Source organism: Triticum aestivum, chromosome 1D (assembly GCF_018294505.1).
Source record: "Triticum aestivum cultivar Chinese Spring chromosome 1D, IWGSC CS RefSeq v2.1, whole genome shotgun sequence".
Taxonomy (NCBI): Eukaryota; Viridiplantae; Streptophyta; class Magnoliopsida; order Poales; family Poaceae; genus Triticum; species Triticum aestivum.
The window spans coordinates 304,969,659-304,990,040 of NC_057796.1; the positions used below are offsets into that span (position 1 = coordinate 304,969,659).

The 20,382-nt window shown below is 40.3% G+C and overlaps 1 protein-coding gene across 1 annotated transcript; it reads right to left on the reverse strand.

Annotated features, from left to right (window-relative positions):
• Positions 1–14,515: 14,515 nt before the first annotated feature.
• On the reverse strand, positions 14,516–19,752 carry LOC123181635 (T-complex protein 1 subunit epsilon). The gene is made up of 9 exons (XM_044593948.1): positions 19,426–19,752; positions 18,764–19,082; positions 18,285–18,633; positions 18,015–18,147; positions 17,886–17,938; positions 17,119–17,221; positions 15,522–15,688; positions 15,335–15,448; positions 14,516–15,006 (listed from the first exon to the last, which is right to left on the reverse strand). Exons 1-9 carry the CDS (start codon positions 19,622–19,624, stop codon positions 14,836–14,838), a joined length of 1,608 nt encoding a protein of 535 aa, XP_044449883.1. The 5' UTR covers positions 19,625–19,752; the 3' UTR covers positions 14,516–14,835.
• Between the last annotated feature and the right edge of the window lie 630 nt (positions 19,753–20,382).

A 20,382-nucleotide genomic window follows, 5' to 3' on the forward strand; every position in this document is an offset into this window, starting at 1 on the left:
AAGAGGCTAGCAATGATGGAAAGGTGAGAGTGCGTATAATCCATGGACTCAACATTAGTCATAAAGAACTCACATACTTATTGCAAAAATCTACAAGTCATCAAAAACCAAGCACTACGCGCATGCTCCTAGGGGGATAGATTGGTAGGAAAAGACCATCGCTCGTCCCCGACCGCCACTCATAAGGAGGACAATCAAAGAACACCTCATGTTTCAAATTTGTTACATAACGTTTACCATACGTGCATGCTACGGGACTTGCAAACTTCAACACAAGTATTTCTCAAATTCACAACTACTCAACTAGCACAACTTTGATATCACTACCTCCATGTCTCAAAACAATCATCAAGCATCAAACTTCTCTTAGTATTCAACACACTCCTAAGAAAGTTTTTACTATTCTTGAATACCTAGCATATTAGGATTATTTAAGCAAATTACCATGCTATTTAAGACTCTCAAAATAATCTAAGTGAAGCATGAGAGATCAATAGTTTCTATTAAACAAATCCACCACCGTGCTCTAAAAGATATAAGTGAAGTACTAGAGCAAAAACTATATAACTCAAAAGATATAAGTGAAGCACATAGAGTATTCTAATAATTTCCGAATCATGTGTGTCTCTCTCAAAAGGTGTGTACAGCAAGGATGATTGTGGTAAACTAAAAGGCAAAGACTCAAATCATACAAGACGCTCCAAGCAAAACATATATCATGTGGTGAATAAAAATATAGCTCCAAGTAAAGTTACCGATGGAAGTAGACGAAAGAGGGGATGCCTTCCGGGGCATCCCCAAGCTTTGGCTATTTGGTGTTCTTAGATCATCTTGGGGGTGCCATGGGCATCCCCAAGCTTAGGCTCTTGCCACTCCTTGTTCCATAATCCATCAAATCTTTCACCCAAAACTTGAAAACTTCACAACACAAAACTTAGCAGAAAACCTCGTGAGCTCCGTTAGAGAAAGAAAACAAAAGACCACTTCAAGGTACTGTAATGAACTCATTCTTTATTTATATTGGTGTTAAACCTACTGTATTCCAACTTCTCTATGGTTTATAAACTCTTTTACTAGCCATAGATTCATCAAAATAAGCAAACAACACACGAAAAACAGAACAGTCTGTAGTAATCTGTAACTAACGCAAACTTCTGGAACTCCAAAAAATCAGCCAAAATAGGACGACCTAGACAATTTTTTATTGATCAGCAGCAATTGGAATCAATATTTTATCACGTTCTGGTGATTTTTAACAATTATTTTCGTGAACAGAAAGTTTCTGGAATTTTCTGCAAGATCAAATAACTATCATCCAAGAAGATCCTATAGGTTTAACTTGGCACAAACGCTAATTAAAACATAAAAACACATCTAACCAGAGGCTAGATCAAATATTTATTCCTAAACAGAAGCAAAAAGCAAAAAACTAAAAATAAAATTGGGCTGCCTCCCGACAAGCGCTATCGTTTAACGCCCCTAGCTAGGCATAAAGGCAAGGATAGATCTAGGTATTGCCATCTTTGGTTGGCAATTCTTCAATAAGACATATATCATCCTTTAGAGTTTCTTTCTTTTTATTAATTATCAAGCTTTTAGGAACAAAATTTAAAAATTCATTTGTAGCAAATGGTTCCGTAATGATAGCAAAAAGATTGGGATGAATACTTATAGATTTAGAGGATTCACCCTTATTTTTAGGAACATGCATAAGCTTGGCAATTTTAGTTGGAGGAATTGGAGTATTCTTTACGGAAGAAAAAGCGGTTCCCAAGTTGGTAATGATACCCTCAAGTTTATCGATTATAGTGGAATCTTGATTTATTCTTTCATTAACTATGGGTTCCTTCTCCTTAATATTTTTCAAAGTGACTCCTACCTTAGATCCAGGGTAATTTGGTTGTGGATCTTTTTATCCAGATTTTCAATTAACTCTACGGTAGCAACTTTATTTTCAATAATTTCAAGTCTTTGCATTACATGCTCCAAAGTTAACATAGTTCCATTAACCAAGAGAGGTGGTGAGCCAAATAAATCTATCATAGCATTATAAGAGTCAAAAGTATGGCTACCCAAGAAATTCCCACCGGTAATGGTATCAAGAATATATCTATACCAAGGATTAGCGCCTACATAAAAATTACGGAGAAGAACGGAAGTAGATTGCTTCCTGGTAGATCTATTTTGAGCATTGCGAATTCTATACCAAGCGTCTTTTAGATTTTCTCCCTCCCTTTGTTTAAAATTGAGAACTTCATTTTCGTGAGACAACGGAGAAGATAAAGGACTAGCCATGACGACAAGGCAAGCAAAAGAAAAAGAGGCGAACGAAAAAGAGAGGGCGAATAAAACGGCAAGGGTGAAGTGGGGGAAAGGAAAACGAGAGGTAAATGGCAAATAATGTAATGCGGGAGATAAGGGTTTGTGATGGGTACTTGGTATGTTGACTTTTGCGTAGGCCTCCCTGGCAACGGCGCCAGAAATCCTTCTTGCTACCTCTTGAGCATTGCGTTGGTTTTCCCTTGAAGAGGAAAGGGTGATGCAGCAAAGTAGCGTAAGTATTTCCCTCAGTTTTTGAGAACCAAGGTATCAATCCAGTAGGAGGCTACACGCAAGTCCCTCGCACCTACACAAACAAATAAATCCTCGCAACCAACGCGATAAGGGGTTGTCAATCCCTACACGGTCACTTACGAGAGTGAGATCTGATAGATATGATAGGATAATTTTTTTGGTATTTTTGTGATAGAGATGCAAAGTAAAATAAACAAAATAAAAACGGCGCCAGAAATAGCTTGTTGTCGGGAGATTAATATGATGGAAAATAGACCCGGGGGCCATAGGTTTCACTAGTGGCTTCTCTCATGAGCATAAGTATTTTACGGTGGGTGAACAAATTACTGTTGAGCAATTGACAGAATTGAGCATAGTTATGAGAATATCTAGGTATGATCATGTATATAGGCATCACGTCCGAGACAAGTAGACCGACTCCTGCCTGCATCTACTACTATTACTCCACACATCGACCGCTATCCAGCATGCATCTAGAGTATTAAGTTCATAAGAACAGAGTAACGCTTTAAGCAAGATGACATGATGTAGAGGGATAAATTCATGCAATATGATAAAAAAACATCTTGTTATCCTCGATGTCAACAATACAATACGTGCCTTGCTGCCCCTACTGTCACTGGGAAAGGACACCGCAAGATTGAACCAAAAGCTAAGCACTTCTCCCATTGCAAGAAAAATCAATCTAGTAGGCCAAACCAAACTGATAATTCAAAGAGACTTGCAAAGATAACCAATCATACATAAAAGAATTCAGAAGATTCAAATATTGTTCATAGATAAACTTGATCATAAACCCATAATTCATCGGTCTCAACAAACACACCGCAAAAGAAGATTACATCGAATAGATCTCCACGAGAGAGGGGGAGAACATTGTATTGAGATCCAAAAAGAGAGAAGAAGCCATCTAGCTAATAACTATGGACCCGAAGGTCTGAGGTAAACTACTCACACTTCATCGGAGAGGCTATGGTGTTGATGTAGAAGCCCTCCGTGATCGGTACCTCCTCCGGCGGAGCTCCAGAACAGGCCCCAATATGGGATCTCGTGGGTACAGAAGGTTGCGGCGGTGGAATTAGGTTTTTGGCTCCGTATCTGATCGTTTGGGGGTACGTAGGTATATATAGGAGGAAGGAGTACGTCGGTGGAGCAACGTGGGGCCCACGAGGGTGGAGGGCGCGCCTGGGGGGTAGGCGCCCCCCCTACCTCGTGGCTTCCTGCTTGATTTCTTGACGTAGGGTCCAAGTCCTCTGGATCATGTTCGTTCCGAAAATCACGTTCCCGAAGGTTTCATTCCGTTTGGACTCCGTTTGATATTCTTTTTCTGCGAAACTCTGAAATAGGCAAAAACTGCAATTCTAGGCTGGGCCTCCGGTTAATAGGTTAGTCCCAAAAATAATATAAAAGTGAATAATAAAGCCCAATAACGTCCAAAACAGAAGATAATATAGCATGGAGCAATCAAAAATTATAGATATGTTGGAGACGTATCACGCGCCTAGGGGGGTAGGGCGCGCCCCCACCCTCGTGGATTGTGGGTGACCCCCCTCTGGTGCTTTCTTTGCCCAATATTTTTTATATATTCCAAAACTGACTTTCGTGGAGTTTCAGGACTTTTGGAGTTGTGCAGAATAGGTCTCTAATATTTGCTCCTTTTCCAGCCCAGAATTCCAGCTGCCGGCATTCTCCCTCTTTGTGTAAACCTTGTAAAATAAGAGAGAATAGGCATAAATATTGTGACATAATGTGTAATAACAGCCCATAATGCAATAAATATCGATATAAAAGCATGATGCAAAATGAACGTATCAACTCCCCCAAGCTTAGACCTCGCTCGTCCTCAAGCGGAAGTCGATAACGAAAAATATGTCCACATGTTTAGAGATAGAGGTGTCGATAAAATAAAATACGGACATGAGGGCATCATGGTCATTCTTATAACCGCAACATATATATATATATATATATATATATATATATATATATATATATATATATATATTGTCATATGATTTCTTATGCTAAAGTAACAATATATTCACATGTCAAGTATGAATCAGAAACTTCATTGAAAGCTAACAAACTATGATCTCGGTCATTGAAGCAATTGCAATTTATCATAACATCGGAAAGAGTCAATATAAGAGCTTTTCAGCAAGTCCACATACTCAACTATCATTTAGTCTTTCACAATTGCTAACACTCACGCAATACTTATGGGTATGGAGTTTTAATCGGACACAGAGAAAGATAGGGGCTTGTAGTGTTGCCTCCCAACCTTTTACCTCAAGGGTAATGTCAACAATAATAGTTCATGATAACTTACATCCAATTGGATATATATATATATATATCAGGATCTTTCCAACACAATGTGCTTGCCAAAGGATAAAGTGTAAAAAGGAAAGGTGAAGATCACCGCGACTCTTGCATAAGACATAAGACAAAAATAGAAGATAGGCCCTTCGCAGAGGGAAGCAGAGGTTGTCATGTGCTTTTATGGTTGGATGCACAAAATCTTAATGCGAAAGGATGTCACTTTATATTGCCACGTGTGATAGGGACCTTTATTATGTAGTCCGTCGCTTTTATTGCTTCCATATCACAAGATCATATAAAGCTTATTTTCTCCACACTAATAGATCATACATATTTAGAGAGCAATTTTTATTGCATGCAACAATGACAACTTACTTGAAGAATCTTACTCAATCCATAGGTAGGTATGGTGGACACTCATGGCAAAACTGGGTTTAAGGATATTCGGAAGCACAAGTAGTATCTCTACTTGGTGCAAGGAATTTGGCTAGCATGAGGGGGAAAGGCAAGCTCAACATGTTGGATGATCCATGACAATATACTTTATTTCAGATATAAGAAAACATAACCCATTACGTTGTCTTCCTTGTCCAACATCAACTTTTTATCATGTCATATTTTAATGAGTGCTCACAATCATAAAAGATGTCCAAGATAGTATATTTATATGTGAAAACCTCTCTTTCTTTATTACTTCCTATTAATTGCAACGATGACCAAAACTATGTTTGTCAACTCTCAACAACTTTTATTCATCATACTCTTTTATATGTGATGTCATTACTCTCCATAAGATCAATATGATCTCTTTAATTCTTTTTATTTTTATTCCCTCAAGATCATAGCAAGATAATCAAGCCCTTGACTCAAAACTAATCTTTATTATATATAGCTCACGGACTCGATTACATAGAAGGATCATAAAGCAAAACTCAAAACTAAATCTTACTAAAACTTTATTCTACTAGATCAAGATATTACCAAAAAGGATCGAACTAAGAAAAATGGTAAAGATAGAAGTGTGATGGCGATACGATACCGGGGCACCTCCCCCAAGCTTGGCAGTTGCCAAGGGGAGTGCCCATACCCATGTATTTATGTCTATTTCTTCGGAGGTGGTGATGAAGGGATTGTTGATGACGTAGGCTTGTCCTCCAACATTGAGCGTAGGAGGTGCTCCAACTTACGAATAATGCCCTTGAGTGCGGTGATATGCTCTTGCAACAGAATATTTTCACGAGTTAGATACTTGTTCTGCACCCGAACTATTTCAATCATCTTAAAAGCTTCAATTTCAGTAGGGGTAAGAAGATTGTAATGAGGTTGAAGGATGTCTTCTTCTTCTGCTGCCAGAGCTTGATCCTCCGTGGCCTTCTTGATCCTATCATCCTTGTTGATCTCCCCGGGTTCTTCTCTCTTCAGCTCTATCTTCATTAGCCAAGCATCGTCGCCCTCATTGTTGGAGGAGGGGGACGACATGATGCCTGGCCTTGACAACTCTGGCAGAAAACAGCTCGAAACAAAAGCAGGAGATATTTGCGTGATACGAGGGTCAAAACCTTCAGGAGATTATATAATGAATTTTTACCGACCAAAATAAGTATCGTGCAAGAAAACGGAGTTCGAAGAGCACACGAGGTGCCCACGAGGCAGGGGGCGCGCCCTCCACCCTCGTGGATGCCTCATGTCCTCTTCGGACTACTTATTTTCCTATTTTCTTAAATATTCCAAAACGGAGAAAATTTGTTATTAGAACTGTTTTGGAGTCGGTTTACTTACCGTACCACATACCTATTCCTTTTCGGAGTCTGAAACGTTCTGGAAAGTGTCCCTTATGCATTCCTCCGGGGTTACGGTCTCAATAACATTAGTTTCAACATTTATGGGATTACCTGAGATATAATGTTTGATTCTTTGACCGTCCACCACCTTCGGATTTGTGCCTTCGAAGTTGTTAATTTTTATGGAACCGGAACGATAGACCTCCTCGATGACGTAAGGGCCTTCCCATTTAGAGAGGAGTTTTCCTACAAAAAATCTTAAACGAGAGTTGTATAGCAAAACATAATCACCTACATTAAACTCACGCTTTTGTATCCTTTTGTCATGCCATATTTTAACTTTTTCTTTAAACAGTTTGGCATTCTAATAGGCCTGGGTTCTCCATTTATCAGGTGAGCTAATGTCAAATAGCCTCTTCTCACCGGCAAGTTTGAAATCATAATTGAGCTCTTTAATGGCCCAATATGCCTTATGTTCTAGTTCGAGAGGTAAATGACATGCTTTTCCATAAACCATTTTATATGAAGACATACCCATAGGATTTTTATATGCAGTTCTATAGGCCCATAAAGCATCATCAAGTTTCTTGGACCAATTCTTTCTAGATCTATTAACAGTCTTTTGCAGAATTAATTTAATTTCTCTATTACTTAGTTCTACTTGACCACTAGATTGTGGGTGGTATGGAGATGCAATTCTATGATTAACATCATACTTAGCAAGCATTTTACGAAAAGCACCATGAATAAAATGTGAACCACCATCAGTCATTAAGTATCTAGGGACTCCAAACCTCGGAAAAATAACTTCTCTAAGCATCTTAATAGAGGTGTTATGATCAGCACTACTAGTTGGAATAGCTTCTACCCACTTAGTAACGTAATCAACAGCAACTAAAATATGTGTATACCCATTAGAGGAAGGAAACGGTCCCATATAATCAAAGCCCCAAACATCAAATGGTTCAATAACAAGTGAATAGTTCATAGGCATTTCTTGACGTCTACTAATATTACCAATTCTTTGACATTCATCACAAGACAAGACAAACTTACGGGCATCCTTGAAAAGAGTAGGCCAATAAAAACCGGATTGCAATACCTTATGTGCAGTTCTATCTCCAGCGTGGTGTCCTCCATAAGCCTCGGAGTGACACTTGCGTAGGATCTATTCCTGTTCATGCTCGGGTACACAACGTCTAATAACACCATCTACTCCTTTATAAAGGTGTGGGTCATCCCAGAAGTAATGTCTTAAATCATAGAAAAACTTTTTCTTTTGCTGGTATGTGAAACTAGGTGGTATAAATTTAGCAACAATGTAATTAGCATAATCAGCATACCATGGAGCAGTACGAGAAGCATTTATGACAGCTAATTGTTCATCAGGAAAGCTATCATCAATAGGTAGTGGGTCATCAAGAACATTCTCTAACCTAGACAAGTTGTCTGCAACGGGGTTCTCAGCTCCTTTTCTATCAGTAGTATGCAAATCAAATTCTTGTAGCAAGAGAACCCATCTAATAAGTCTAGGTTTAGCATCTTTCTTTTCCATAAGATATTTAATAGCAGCATGATCAGTGTGAACAGTTACTTTAGCATCAACAATATAAGGTCTGAACTTATCACAAGCAAATACAACTGCTAAAAATTCTTTTTCAGTAGTAGCATAATTTCTCTGGGCACTGTCTAGAGTTTTACTAGCATATTGGATAACATTTAATTTATTATCAACTCTTTGTCCTAGAACAACACCTACAGCATAATCACTAGCATCACACATAATTTCAAAGGGTAAATTCCAATCAGGAGGCTGAACAATAGGTGCAGAAATCAAGGCTTTCTTAAGTATTTCAAATGCTTCTACACAATCATCATCAAAGACAAAAGGAACATCTTTTTGTAAGAGATTAGTCAGAGGCCTAGAAATTTTTGAGAAGTCTTTAATGAACCTCCTATAAAAACCGGCATGACCAAGGAAACTTCTTATACCTTTAATGTCCTTAGGACACGACATCTTTTTCAATAGCATCAACTTTAGCTTTATCAACTTCAATACCTCTTTCAGAAATTTTATGCCCCAAGACAATACCTTCATTAACCATAAAGTGGCACTTCTCCCAATTCAAGACAAGATTAGTTTCTTCACATCTCTACAAAACTCGATCAAGGTTGCTTAAGCAATCATCAAAAGAAGTTCCATATACGGAAAAATCATCCATGAAAACCTCAACAATCTTTTCACAAAAGTCGGAGAATATAGCAGTCATACATCTTTGAAAGGTAGCAGGTGCATTGCATAAACCAAAAGGCATACGTCTATAAGCAAAGGTACCGAAAGGGCAAGTAAAAGTGGTCTTTTCTTGATCCTCTTTTGACACAGGTATTTGAGAGAAACCAGAATAACCATCTAGAAAGCAAAAATGTGTATGTTTGGATAATCTTTCTAGCATTTGATCAATAAAAGGTAAAGGGTAATGATCCTTTTTAGTAGCTTTATTTAGTTTGCGGAAATCAATTACCATTCTATAACCTGTAACAATTCTTTGTGGGATCAATTCATCTTTATCATTAGGAACAACAGTAATACCTCCCTTCTTAGGGACACAATGGACAGGGCTTACCCACTGACTATCAGCAATGGGATAAATTATACCTGCCTCCAGAAGCTTTAGTATTTCTTTTCTTACCACTTCTTTCATCTTAGGATTTAACCGTCGTTGATGATCAACAACCGGTTTAGCGTCTTTCTCCAATTTTATTTTGTGCTGGCATAGAGTGGGACTAATGCCCTTAAGATCATCAAGAGTATATCCAATAGCAGCACGGTGCTTCTTCAGAGTTTTCAATAATTTCTCTTCTTCCTGCTCTGAAAGGTTAGCACTAATAATAACAGGATATATCTTCTTTTCATCAAGATAAGCATATTTAAGAGTATCAGGTAATGGTTTAAGCTCAAACACGGGATCACCCTTGGGTGGAGGAGGATCCCCTAGAATTTCAACAGGCAAGTTGTGTTTCAAAATAGGTCCCTGTTTAAAGAATACTTCATCTATTTCCCTTCTTTCATTCATAAACATATCATTTTCATGGTCTAGCAAATATTGTTCTAAAGGATCATTAGGAGGCACGACAATAGAAGCAAGACCAATAATTTCATCTTTACTAGGCAATTCTTTATCATGGGGTTGTCTATGAAATTTAGCAAAATTAAAATCATGAGACATATCCCCTAAACCAATAGTAACAACATCCTTTTTGCAATCTATCTTAGCATTAACAGTATTCAAGAAGGGTCTGCCAAATATAATGGGACAAAAGTCATCTTGTGGAGAACCAAGGACAAGAAAATCAGTAGGATATTTAACTTTCCCACACAAGACTTCAACATCTCTAACAAACCCAACTGGTGAAATAGTATCTCTATTGGCAAGCTTAATTGTAACATCAATACCTTCTAACTCAGTAGGTGCAATATCATGCATAATTTCTTCATATAAAGAATGAGGTATTGCACTTGCACTAGCACCCATATCACATAAGCCATGATAGCAATGATCTCCTATTTTAATAGAAATAACAGGCATGCCTACAACAGGTCTATGTTTATTTTTAGTATCGGGTCTAGCAATTCTAGCAGCTTCATCACAGAAGTAAATAACATGCCCATCAATATTATCAACTAAGAGATCTTTAACCATAGCAATACTAGGTTCAAATTTAATTTGCTCAGAGGGTTTGGGTGTTCTAATATTACTTTTGTTGACCACAATTGAAGCTTTAGCATGATCCTTTATTCTAACAGGAAAAGGTGGTTTCTCAATATAAGCGGTAGGAACAATAGGATCAACATTATAAGTGATAGTCTTTTCTTCAACTTTAATAGGTTCAACTACTTTTACTTCAATGGGAGGATGATATTTAAACCACTTCTCCTTAGGAAGATCAACATGAGTAGCAAATGATTCACAGAAAGAAGCTACTATCTCAGAGTCAAGTCCATATTTAGTGCTAAATTCACGGAAAACATCGGTATCCATAAAAGATTTAACACAATCAAACTTAGGTGTTATACCTGACTCCTTACCTTCGTCGAGTTCCCAATCTTCAGAGTTGCGTTTAATTCTTTCCAATAAATCCCATCTGAATTCAATAGTCTTCATCATAAAAGAACCAGTACAAGAAGTATCGAGCATGGAGCGATTATTGAGAGAAAGCCGAGCATAAAAATTTTGAATAATAATTTCTCTTGAGAGCTCATGATTGGGGCATGAATATAACATTGACTTAAGCCTCCCCCAAGCTTGAGCGATGCTTTCTCCTTCGCGAGGCCAAAAATTATATATATAATTACGATCACGATGAACCAGATGCATAGGATAAAACTTCTGATGAAATTCCAATTTCAATCGGTTGTAGTTCCATGATCCAATATCATCGCATAGCCTAAACCATGTCAATGCCTTTCCCTTCAAAGATAAAGGGAAGACCTTCTTCTTGATAACATCCTCGGGCATACCTGCAAGCTTAAATAATCCACAAACTTCGTCCACATAGATTAGGTGCAAATCGGGATGCAATGTTCCATCTCCTGTAAAAGGATTAGCTAGAAGTTTCTCTATCATACCCAAAGGAATTTCAAAGTAAACATTTTCAGTAGGTTCAGTAGGTTGAGGAGAAACTCTTTGCTCTACTGGTCGGGGTGAAGATACCCCGAACAAGCCCCTCAAAGGATTATTTTCCATAGTAACAAGTGACAGTAAATTTCAGCACACTATATAAATTTTTCCTTACCAAATTCCACTTACCAAAGGCGCTTCACTCCCCGGCAACGGCGCCAGAAAAGAGTCTTGATGACCCACAAGTATAGGGGATCTATCGTAGTCCTTTCGATAAGTAAGAGTGTCGAACCCAACGAGGAGCAGAAGGAAATGACAAGCGGTTTTCAGTAAGGTATTCTCTGCAAGCACTGAAATTATCGGTAACAGATAGTTTTGTGATAAGGTAATTTGTAACGGGTAACAAGTAACAAAAGTAAAAAGGTGCAGCAAGGTGGCCCAATCCTTTTTGTAGCAAAGGACAAGCCTGGACAAACTCTTATATAAAGGAAAACGCTCCCGAGGACACATGGGAATTATCGTCAAGCTAGTTTTCATCATGCTCATATGATTCGCGTTCGTTACTTTGATAATTTGATATGTGGGTGGACCGGTGCTTGGGTACTGCCCTTCCTTGGACAAGCATCCCACTTATGATTAACCCCTATTGCAAGCATCCGCAACTACAAAAGAAGTATTAAGGTAAACCTAACCATAGCATGAAACATATGGATCCAAATCAGCCCCTTACGAAGCAATGCATAAACTAGGGTTTAAGCTTCTTAGCAACCCATCATCTACTTATTACTTCCCAATGCCTTCCTCTAGGCCCAAACAATGGTGAAGTGTCATGTAGTCGACGTTCACATAACACCACTAGAGGAAAGACAACATACATCTCATCAAAATATCGAACGAATACCAAATTCACATGACTACTTATAGCAAGACTTCTCCCATGTCCTCAGGAACAAACGTAACTACTCACAAATCATATTCATGTTCATAATCAGAGGGGTATTAATATGCATAAAGGATCTGAACATATGATCTTCCACCAAATAAACCAACTAGCATCAACTACAAGGAGTAATCAACACTACTAGCAACCCACAGGTACCAATCTGAGGTTTTGAGACAAAGATCGGATACAAGAGATGAACTAGGGTTTGAGACGAGATGGTGCTGGTGAAGATGTTGATGGAGATTGACCCCCTCCCGATGAGAGGATCGATGGTGATGACGATGGTGATGATTTCCCCCTCCCAGAGGGATGTTTCCCCGGCGGAACAGCTCCGCGGGAGCCCTAGATTGGTTTCGCCAGGTTCCGCCTCGAGACGGCGGCGCTTCGTCCCGAAAGCTTCCTTCTGATTTTTTCCAGGGCGAAAGACTTCATATAGCCAAAGATGGGCACCGGAGGCCTGCCAGGGGGCCCCACGAGGCAGGGGGCGCTCCCAGGGGGTAGGGCGCGTCCCCCACCCTCGTGGATGGTGGGTGGCCCCCCTCTGGTGCTTTCTTCGCCCAATATTTTTTATATATTCCAAAACCGACTTTCGTGGAGTTTCAGGACTTTTGGAGTTGCTTAGAATAGGTCTCTAATATTTGCTCCTTTTCCAGCCCAGAATTCCAGCTGCCGGCATTCTCCCTCTTTGTGTAAACCTTGTAAAATAAGAGAGAATAGGCATAAATATTGTGACATAATGTGTAATAACATCCCATAATCTCGATATAAAACCATGATGCAAAATGGACGTATCAGAAGGCGAAGAAGGTGAACTTCCCCTTTTATTGACATTAATGAATATTTCCCCTACAGAGTCATATGACTGTTAATTTGTACTGCCATTTGGGCTAGGACAAACTGCCACTTGTTTAGTGGGTAGGAGTGATATGATGTTAATTTCGTATTGCATGATGTTTATTTGACACTGCCTATGTGTGGTAAGGGCACCACTAGTGAGAAGGGTGACCCCAAAATTAGACCATGAGCAACCAAAACCATGTTTTCACATCTTCGCGGCCATTAACCTAAGCGCAACCGACCAAACTCATGTATCAAACGAACCTCATGATGCAAGGCATGCAGCCAAACGAAGTGCAGAACATGGTTTTGAGTTCGTATTATCTCCGTGAGGCTCTATCGAGCCACGGATGCAAAGAGACCAAAATAGTTACAGGCAACTAAACACGCCCTATCGCTCGTGCGAACATGACTTCCTTCGCCTCATGACTCATGATCCCCCTCACCTCCTCCGTCATCTTCCTCCTGTGAGCAGTGATGATGTAGCGTTGATTCTCCCTCCAGCTCAAAAACGGTCGTACATGAGCAGCCTTGCATCACGATCTCCTTTCTCCCCCTCCCCGCCACTCTCCCCCCGACCCTAGCTCCACCATCCTCAAAGCCGATGAGCGCACACAACCCCTCTTCACCATCTTTCCTTGCATCTACTCGATTTGATTTCATCATATCTTTAATAGTTTGGTTGCTTCACCATCTTTCCTTGCATCTACTCGATTTGATTTCATCATATCTCTAATATAGTTTGGTTGCTTCGTCACGGTTCCCTGCCCTTCCCCATGTTGCCCAAATGGCACCAATGATATCTCCCCATTGCAAGAGAGGACCTCATGAGCACATGAAAATCTCTCCTAGGGCTTTACTACCCTGGATTTTCCCTCCCCAACAACCAAATAAGTCCCAAGGGTCATACGTGCACCTCAGAATTCAAAAGGTCTAACATGTAGACATGCATGATAAAAAAACATTCTATTATACCAGTTACATTTAATAAACATTTTACAGCTATACAACAAATATACTAAATCATACTCACCTCGAGAATTGTGTATAGACACAATAACTCATATGAGAGGTTGTATACATATGAGTTAAACATACGAGTTATTGTGTTTAAAGTAATGAAAGGCCGTATACATACTATTACTCTGAAACACTTTACTCCTATTAAAGTAATAATATGTTTGAAACACAATAACTCATATGTATACAGCCTTTTATTGAAATATATTACAACCAGTTTGCACAGCAACGCAAGAAGTATTGTCTAGTTAACATAAACATTCAGTTCATTAGACCAACTAGCACAATTCTAAATGTATATTCTAAGAATATTGTAGGGAAAAACTTTTCATGGCCTTTTAAATGGCGTGCTTACTGCACGAGTACACCTGAGCGGCTAGGCGAAGTGAACCCCACCAAGTGACCAGCCTATTATCGTGTATTTTCATATTTCTGCATACTTCCCCTGTAGCAGAACAGATTAAATGCAATTGGTACACTGATGAATAAATAAATAATGGTAGAAGGCACTCAGACTAAAGCACTAAGCATCGGAAAATACAGAAAAAAGAGAGATTGTTCATTATTCATGTAACAAGATGTGAGAACGCAGAAACCAAGGTCTTCAGCAAGCGTCACAAGCAAAATATAGGCCTAAGGTACAAGCAAGTGGCCAATCCAACTGCTTCAGCAATGCTGCATGGTATAATGATGGCTTGTTATCCAGCACAGTTGCCCATGCTTGCAACATCATCAGTACTCAGAACTCTGACGGCGTGATAACATCGTCGATCTTGAGAATCATCTTCACAACCTGTGTTGCCAATAATATCTGTTGTTGCTTGCCAATCAGGGTTTCAAAGACGTGCTGCTCTCTCATATCGTTTGTCCCGACGTCATTGCAGTCGATGCCACAGTAGGGATTGTTCTCCTGCAGAGGTGGTAAAGGGTCAGAATCACATGCATGTTACTCCAATGCGAAACGAGACATCCAAATCAGCTTCTAAAAAAACATAAAATATGCTGCATTGACGCCATCAAGCAATAAAATTGGTAGGATTGTGCAAGCACATACTGTATTGTGTGCCTTGGCCTCGAGTAACACTTCTATATCACAAGCACAAAAACACTAGGATTTGCGCACATACTCATCCGACTAGAAGTACAAGGACAAGTGACGTTACATTGAATCATCAAGAACAAATATTGCTACCTATTAGAAGAGCAGACTGGGGAGTAAGGCAACAGAACCATAATACCTGAATTTGCTGAGATTTTACTGCAGTCAATGTATCAATAGGTGGCAAACCACTGTTTTCAGCCAAGGCTAGTGGAATCCCATCCAGCGCATCAGCAAACGACCTGATTGCATACTGCAAGTACAAAGAACACGATGAAACGATATTGCATCTTGTTGCAACTTAGCTGTTGAAACTCAGCAGTTACCTGCTCGGCTCCAGCATATCGATCTGCTGCAGCTTCGACAGCAACAGAGCAAGATATCTCAGCTGAGCCGCCACCATAAACAATAGAGTTATTGCGGATCAGATTTCTAGCCACACACAGAGCGTCGTGAATACTTCGCTTGGCCTCCTCAATCATCATTTTGTTGCCTGCATGGTAGCTGCTGGCTTTATCATGGAAACTCCAAAAGCAATTTATCTTTTAGCTAGTGCACATATTGAAAATCAATACTAGCGGTGACAATCAATCATTTTCTACTTAGCATAGTTGGTTGGGTTGCTACAGTATGAGGTCTTAGAACCCTACAATTCTTCAAGGAAAAGCAACACACAGCTCGATGGTGCATCATACAATCATGATGATATGAACGGTATAAATATTTTGTACTCATTCTACAAATCCAACTGGTTATGTATGACAAGGTACTCTCAAACTATGATCTGATAATGTACCCAACACAACGATGGGTCATAGGACCAAGTACTCACAAATTATGACCTAATTAAAAACCAATAGTATCATAAAAATTGTATTCATAATGGGGAAGTGAATGTTACAAAGAAATTTCTCATATATTTCAGTGCACAATTTGCCATTATGCAAGATTAATAACTAAAAATATGCAAGTACACTAGATTCGACAATTGGGTGCGGAACAGTGAAACTGTCACGTATCTGGATACTGCCAACACTAGTAAAATTGTCTGCACTGTATGCACTGGCAGAGCCACGGCAAGGCTGAATGGGCCGTGGCCCGCCCAGCACAGGAGAGAAAAAAATATACCTAGCCAGCCCACAACACAACACATAGCAATAACAGGTATCAGCCCAGCCCCAGCAAAACTGCCTCACACCATACCACAAATAAGGACGCGCAGCAGTCAGCAATGGTGCAGCCGCCCGCTGTCGGCCCACACAGACAGCCACCGCTCACCGACACACCGCACACTTCAGCCGCCTCCCAGCCAGTTGGCCGATTCACGAGGCCACGACCCACAGGCCACTCAGCTAGCAGTCTGAATCCTTGTAAGCTGGCTCACAGGTGAATGATTTCTATGAATCATCTCCAATTTCCTTCTCCTAAATTCGACTGAGGTCGTCGTCTATTCGTGTGGTAGCATAAATAATTCACTGGAGATATGTTGTTTAAATTCTATGCGAAGGCATTGTTATAGATTTTAAAAGGACAAATGATTTAAACCAATTTGTAGTATGTGACTCAATATCTGATATCTTCAAAAACTCCTGTAATGACTAACAAAAATAGTCTAATGAAACTGTATTTTGGTATAGCTTTTCTTTTATATATTTGTACTCATTTGATCTTGTAAAGATGGAACAGAAGGTACTGATGAATGCCGATGATTCAAAATTTGGAAAAACATTTGTCCTTCTTTAGCTTGGCCCGCTCAACAATTCGTTTCTAGCTCCGCCACTGACTGTATGCAACACAAAAGTATCTCAACTATATGGACAGATTGATCACTGATTGGTTGAAGGTACAAGCACAGATGACCTAATAAAGGATGTGAGATATGCACATGCGAACAAGGAAGAGATATTATCCATTGGAACATACCGCCACGGATGAAGATAGTTACAGCTCTGGAATTTGCACACCTCTCAATGCAAAGCATTCGATCCTTTGTTGTTCCAAATGACTTCTCTCTAACCAATCCAGCCTGTTTCAGCAAAGTATGCAGATAAGCAAACGACATGAGATACAAGTAGTATGGTACAGTTTTAAACAAAGCATAATTATATTACGATTACTTTCAAGAATATGTTACTTTTGCATGGTATCTTGATGGCAAACATCCTCATTGCTAGGTGCTGAAGGAACGCATTGATTACACCAGAGAGAAGTGGCAACCCTACTCAACTACCAAGAAACACGTAAAGATTAACATTGTTGAGCATTCAATTTTTAGTTTATTGTCCTGAGGTCAATCAAGTCACCCTCACAAACCCACATCTGGCTAATTAAAGTCAGCGGACATCTTAACAATTACTGGACATTGTATAGAGGCTGAGTCAATTAATTCGGATTGGAGGGAGTATCACTTATCTGTTTTAACTTCTTAAATTGTTTGATACACTTATACTATTAAGAAATAATAGAAAGTATGTAACTACATATACAGACAAAAACTCCCACAAATTAATAGCTAGTCTCCGCATATGCTCTGTAGTCTCAGCTACTTAAGATTTCACATACTTGGGGTTCTAAAATTAGACACCCGACTATACAGCCGGCACCAATCCATGCATATTTAATATTACTTGTGTACATTATCAGAAAAAATTATTCTTTGTGTACAAAAAAGAGCACAAAACCAGTTGTACCTGCCCAAGCTTATCAGGAGTCAACTCTTGGAATCTTGGAACAATACGTCCCCCTGCAGTCAGTTTTCAAATGTTAGATAGTGTATTTATAAGACATTCAAGTTCACAAGGAGAGGTACTCATATCAACCTGTAGCTATGGCAATCAATTCCAATTCAACACCACCAACCCATCTGACAGCAGGCAGATTTCTTTGCATAAGCAAATGATTGGCTTCATCATCAAAACCCCATTGACAGATAACTAAGGTTGCACCAACATCCTGCAAGTGTATACAAACAAATCTTTAAGTACTTATATTAAGAAATCAACCATGATACGATGCAAAGTAAATAAACTTTGTGCAAAATCATGACTTTGCCCTACTATAAAATACATTGAAATTTTGTAGGCCTTTACCTTGCATTTCTGAACCATTTCATCAAAGTATTTCTGCTCTTGTCCACGCATCGTCTGGAATTTTTCTACAGTGTCAATGTCAACCTTATGCTTTGTCTTGGGCTTTGGGGGCTCAAATGGGCAGGTAAGGATGGCAATATTAGCATCCTCGATTCTCTTTGGCATTTGTGGGTGGCTCATATCTTTGTCAACAGCGATTCCGTATATTAGCTCAGTGTCCTCTAGCTTCCCACCAACTTTACCTTCTACTTTAATCAAGTCCAAGTTTACATCCTTCCTTTCCAAATCAGCAACAGCAAGGACTGCCCTGACAGCAATCTCAGCAAGCATCCGCTTACAACGGTTAACACTGCAGTTTAAGAATGACAGGTCCAATTAGACAAACGGAGAGAAATATAAACTGAATCTACCCTGCTTCCTAGCAGATCAAAACATTGGTTACATAACTGAGAATTTAAGAGTGAATATCTTTGACCTACATCTTTGAGGACAGAGTTGTCATGCAGGTCTGCACCAAGGGCTCTATATTTGCAGCAGTGAACTCAAATCTAGTGGAGATATGTTCAAGGTGATCAAAAGCTATCTTGGAGGCCATCTCATATCCTTCGGCAATTCTAATCGGGTGAATACCACGCTCTAGCAGTTTCTCAGCTTGCTCCAGGAGCGACCCGGCCAGGACCACCACCCCGGTAGTACCATCCCCAATTTCATAGTCTTGACTACGGGAAAGCTCCACCATCAGCTTTGCAATCTGGTTGTCAACATCCATTTGCTCCAGGATCGTCGCTCCGTCATTTGCTAAAAAAAACATAAAGGGGGTAATTATTCAGAAACCCGGACCTCCCTTCTTTTGGGAATATAAAATTGAAGTAATTTCTAACGGAACTGATATGGCTATTATTTGATGAATAAAGTTACTGATGATTAAAAAAAAACAGACCTTAAGTTAGGCTAGTGCATACACGCAAATTCTAGAACCCCGGACAGATACTGCAAGGCACACACCCAAAATCCCTAGTCCTCGAAGAAACGAATGCAAGGGCCAGATCACATGCTAGCAAACGACTAAAGAACCTTAAGTTAGGCTAAGATCAGGAAGGGGAGCGGGGAGGGGAGCGAGAGAGTGCGGCGGAGCAGTTACTGATGGTGACGTCGCCGTCGGGGGATTGGAGAATCTTGTCCATGCCCTTGGGGCCGAGGGAGGTGCGGAGGCTGCGCGCGACGGCCTTGCCGGCGGCGACGTTGGCCTTGTGCGCGTCGAGCCCCCGCAGGCGGGACTTGCTCTCCTGCTCCCTCAGGATGATGAAGGGCCGTCCGAAATCGTCGAACGCCAGCGCCATGGCCGGCGCCGCCGATGCACGGGACGCGCGCGCGGCGCTTCTAGAAGGGTCGGATCACACCGGGGGAGGAGGAGGCGGCGCGAGGGCGGCAAGCGGGCGTACCGGTGATCTTTGTGAGGCTTAGACAAAAAAAAAACTTCACGAAACATCCAAAAGGATATGGGCTTCATCAATGGATGTGTGGGCCGGGCTGGATAGATGGGCTGGCCTTTTCTATCCCACGAATAAAACCCGAAACCGTTCCTAAAAGGAAAAAAAAACTCATAACCGTGGACGAGATATGCGCGTCGGAGACCCACGTCACCATCCCACGAATCTGTTTGAAGAACTTTTGAAGCGACCGGTCCACCTGCCCCGTCATCAGCGTGCTTTCTTCCTAAACTACCCTTGTACCTTCGCTGCCAAGCATGATAAGTGTTACACCTGCTACACGCTTGCGTGGGAGCTAACGCATGCTTGATTTATTTTATTTTGGAATTTACACATCTTGCTCCGACCATATATGTAGCCTGATTTATTTTCCAAACTGATCCGGTTTCATTTTTTCTTTTTCTTTTTGCGGGGAACTAAACCTGGGTATTGCGTCTACACGGACAAAATCCTCATTAAACCACAATAGTGTGACTGAACAATCGGCAAAATTGGGGAACAAAAGAAGACCATGCATCACTCTCGAGCGGGAACCCTAATCGTCGCCGTCGTCGGCACACGTCGTCGGGCAAAGTCCAGTGACGGTTTGACGGTTACTGAATTTGTTT

What these genes read in the sequence shown, in the direction of transcription:
- LOC123181635 (XM_044593948.1), bottom strand. Translation starts at nt 19,624, where the DNA reads ATGGCGCTGGCGTTCGACGATTTCGGACGGCCCTTCATCATCCTGAGG. An exon ending in AAATGGTTCAGAAATGCAAG is followed by an intron (nt 18,148 to 18,284) that starts GTAAAGGCCTAC and finishes ATACACTTGCAG; the next exon opens with GATGTTGGTGCAACCTTAGT. An exon ending in ATTGATTGCCATAGCTACAG is followed by an intron (nt 17,939 to 18,014) that starts GTTGATATGAGT and finishes AACTGACTGCAG; the next exon opens with GGGGACGTATTGTTCCAAGA.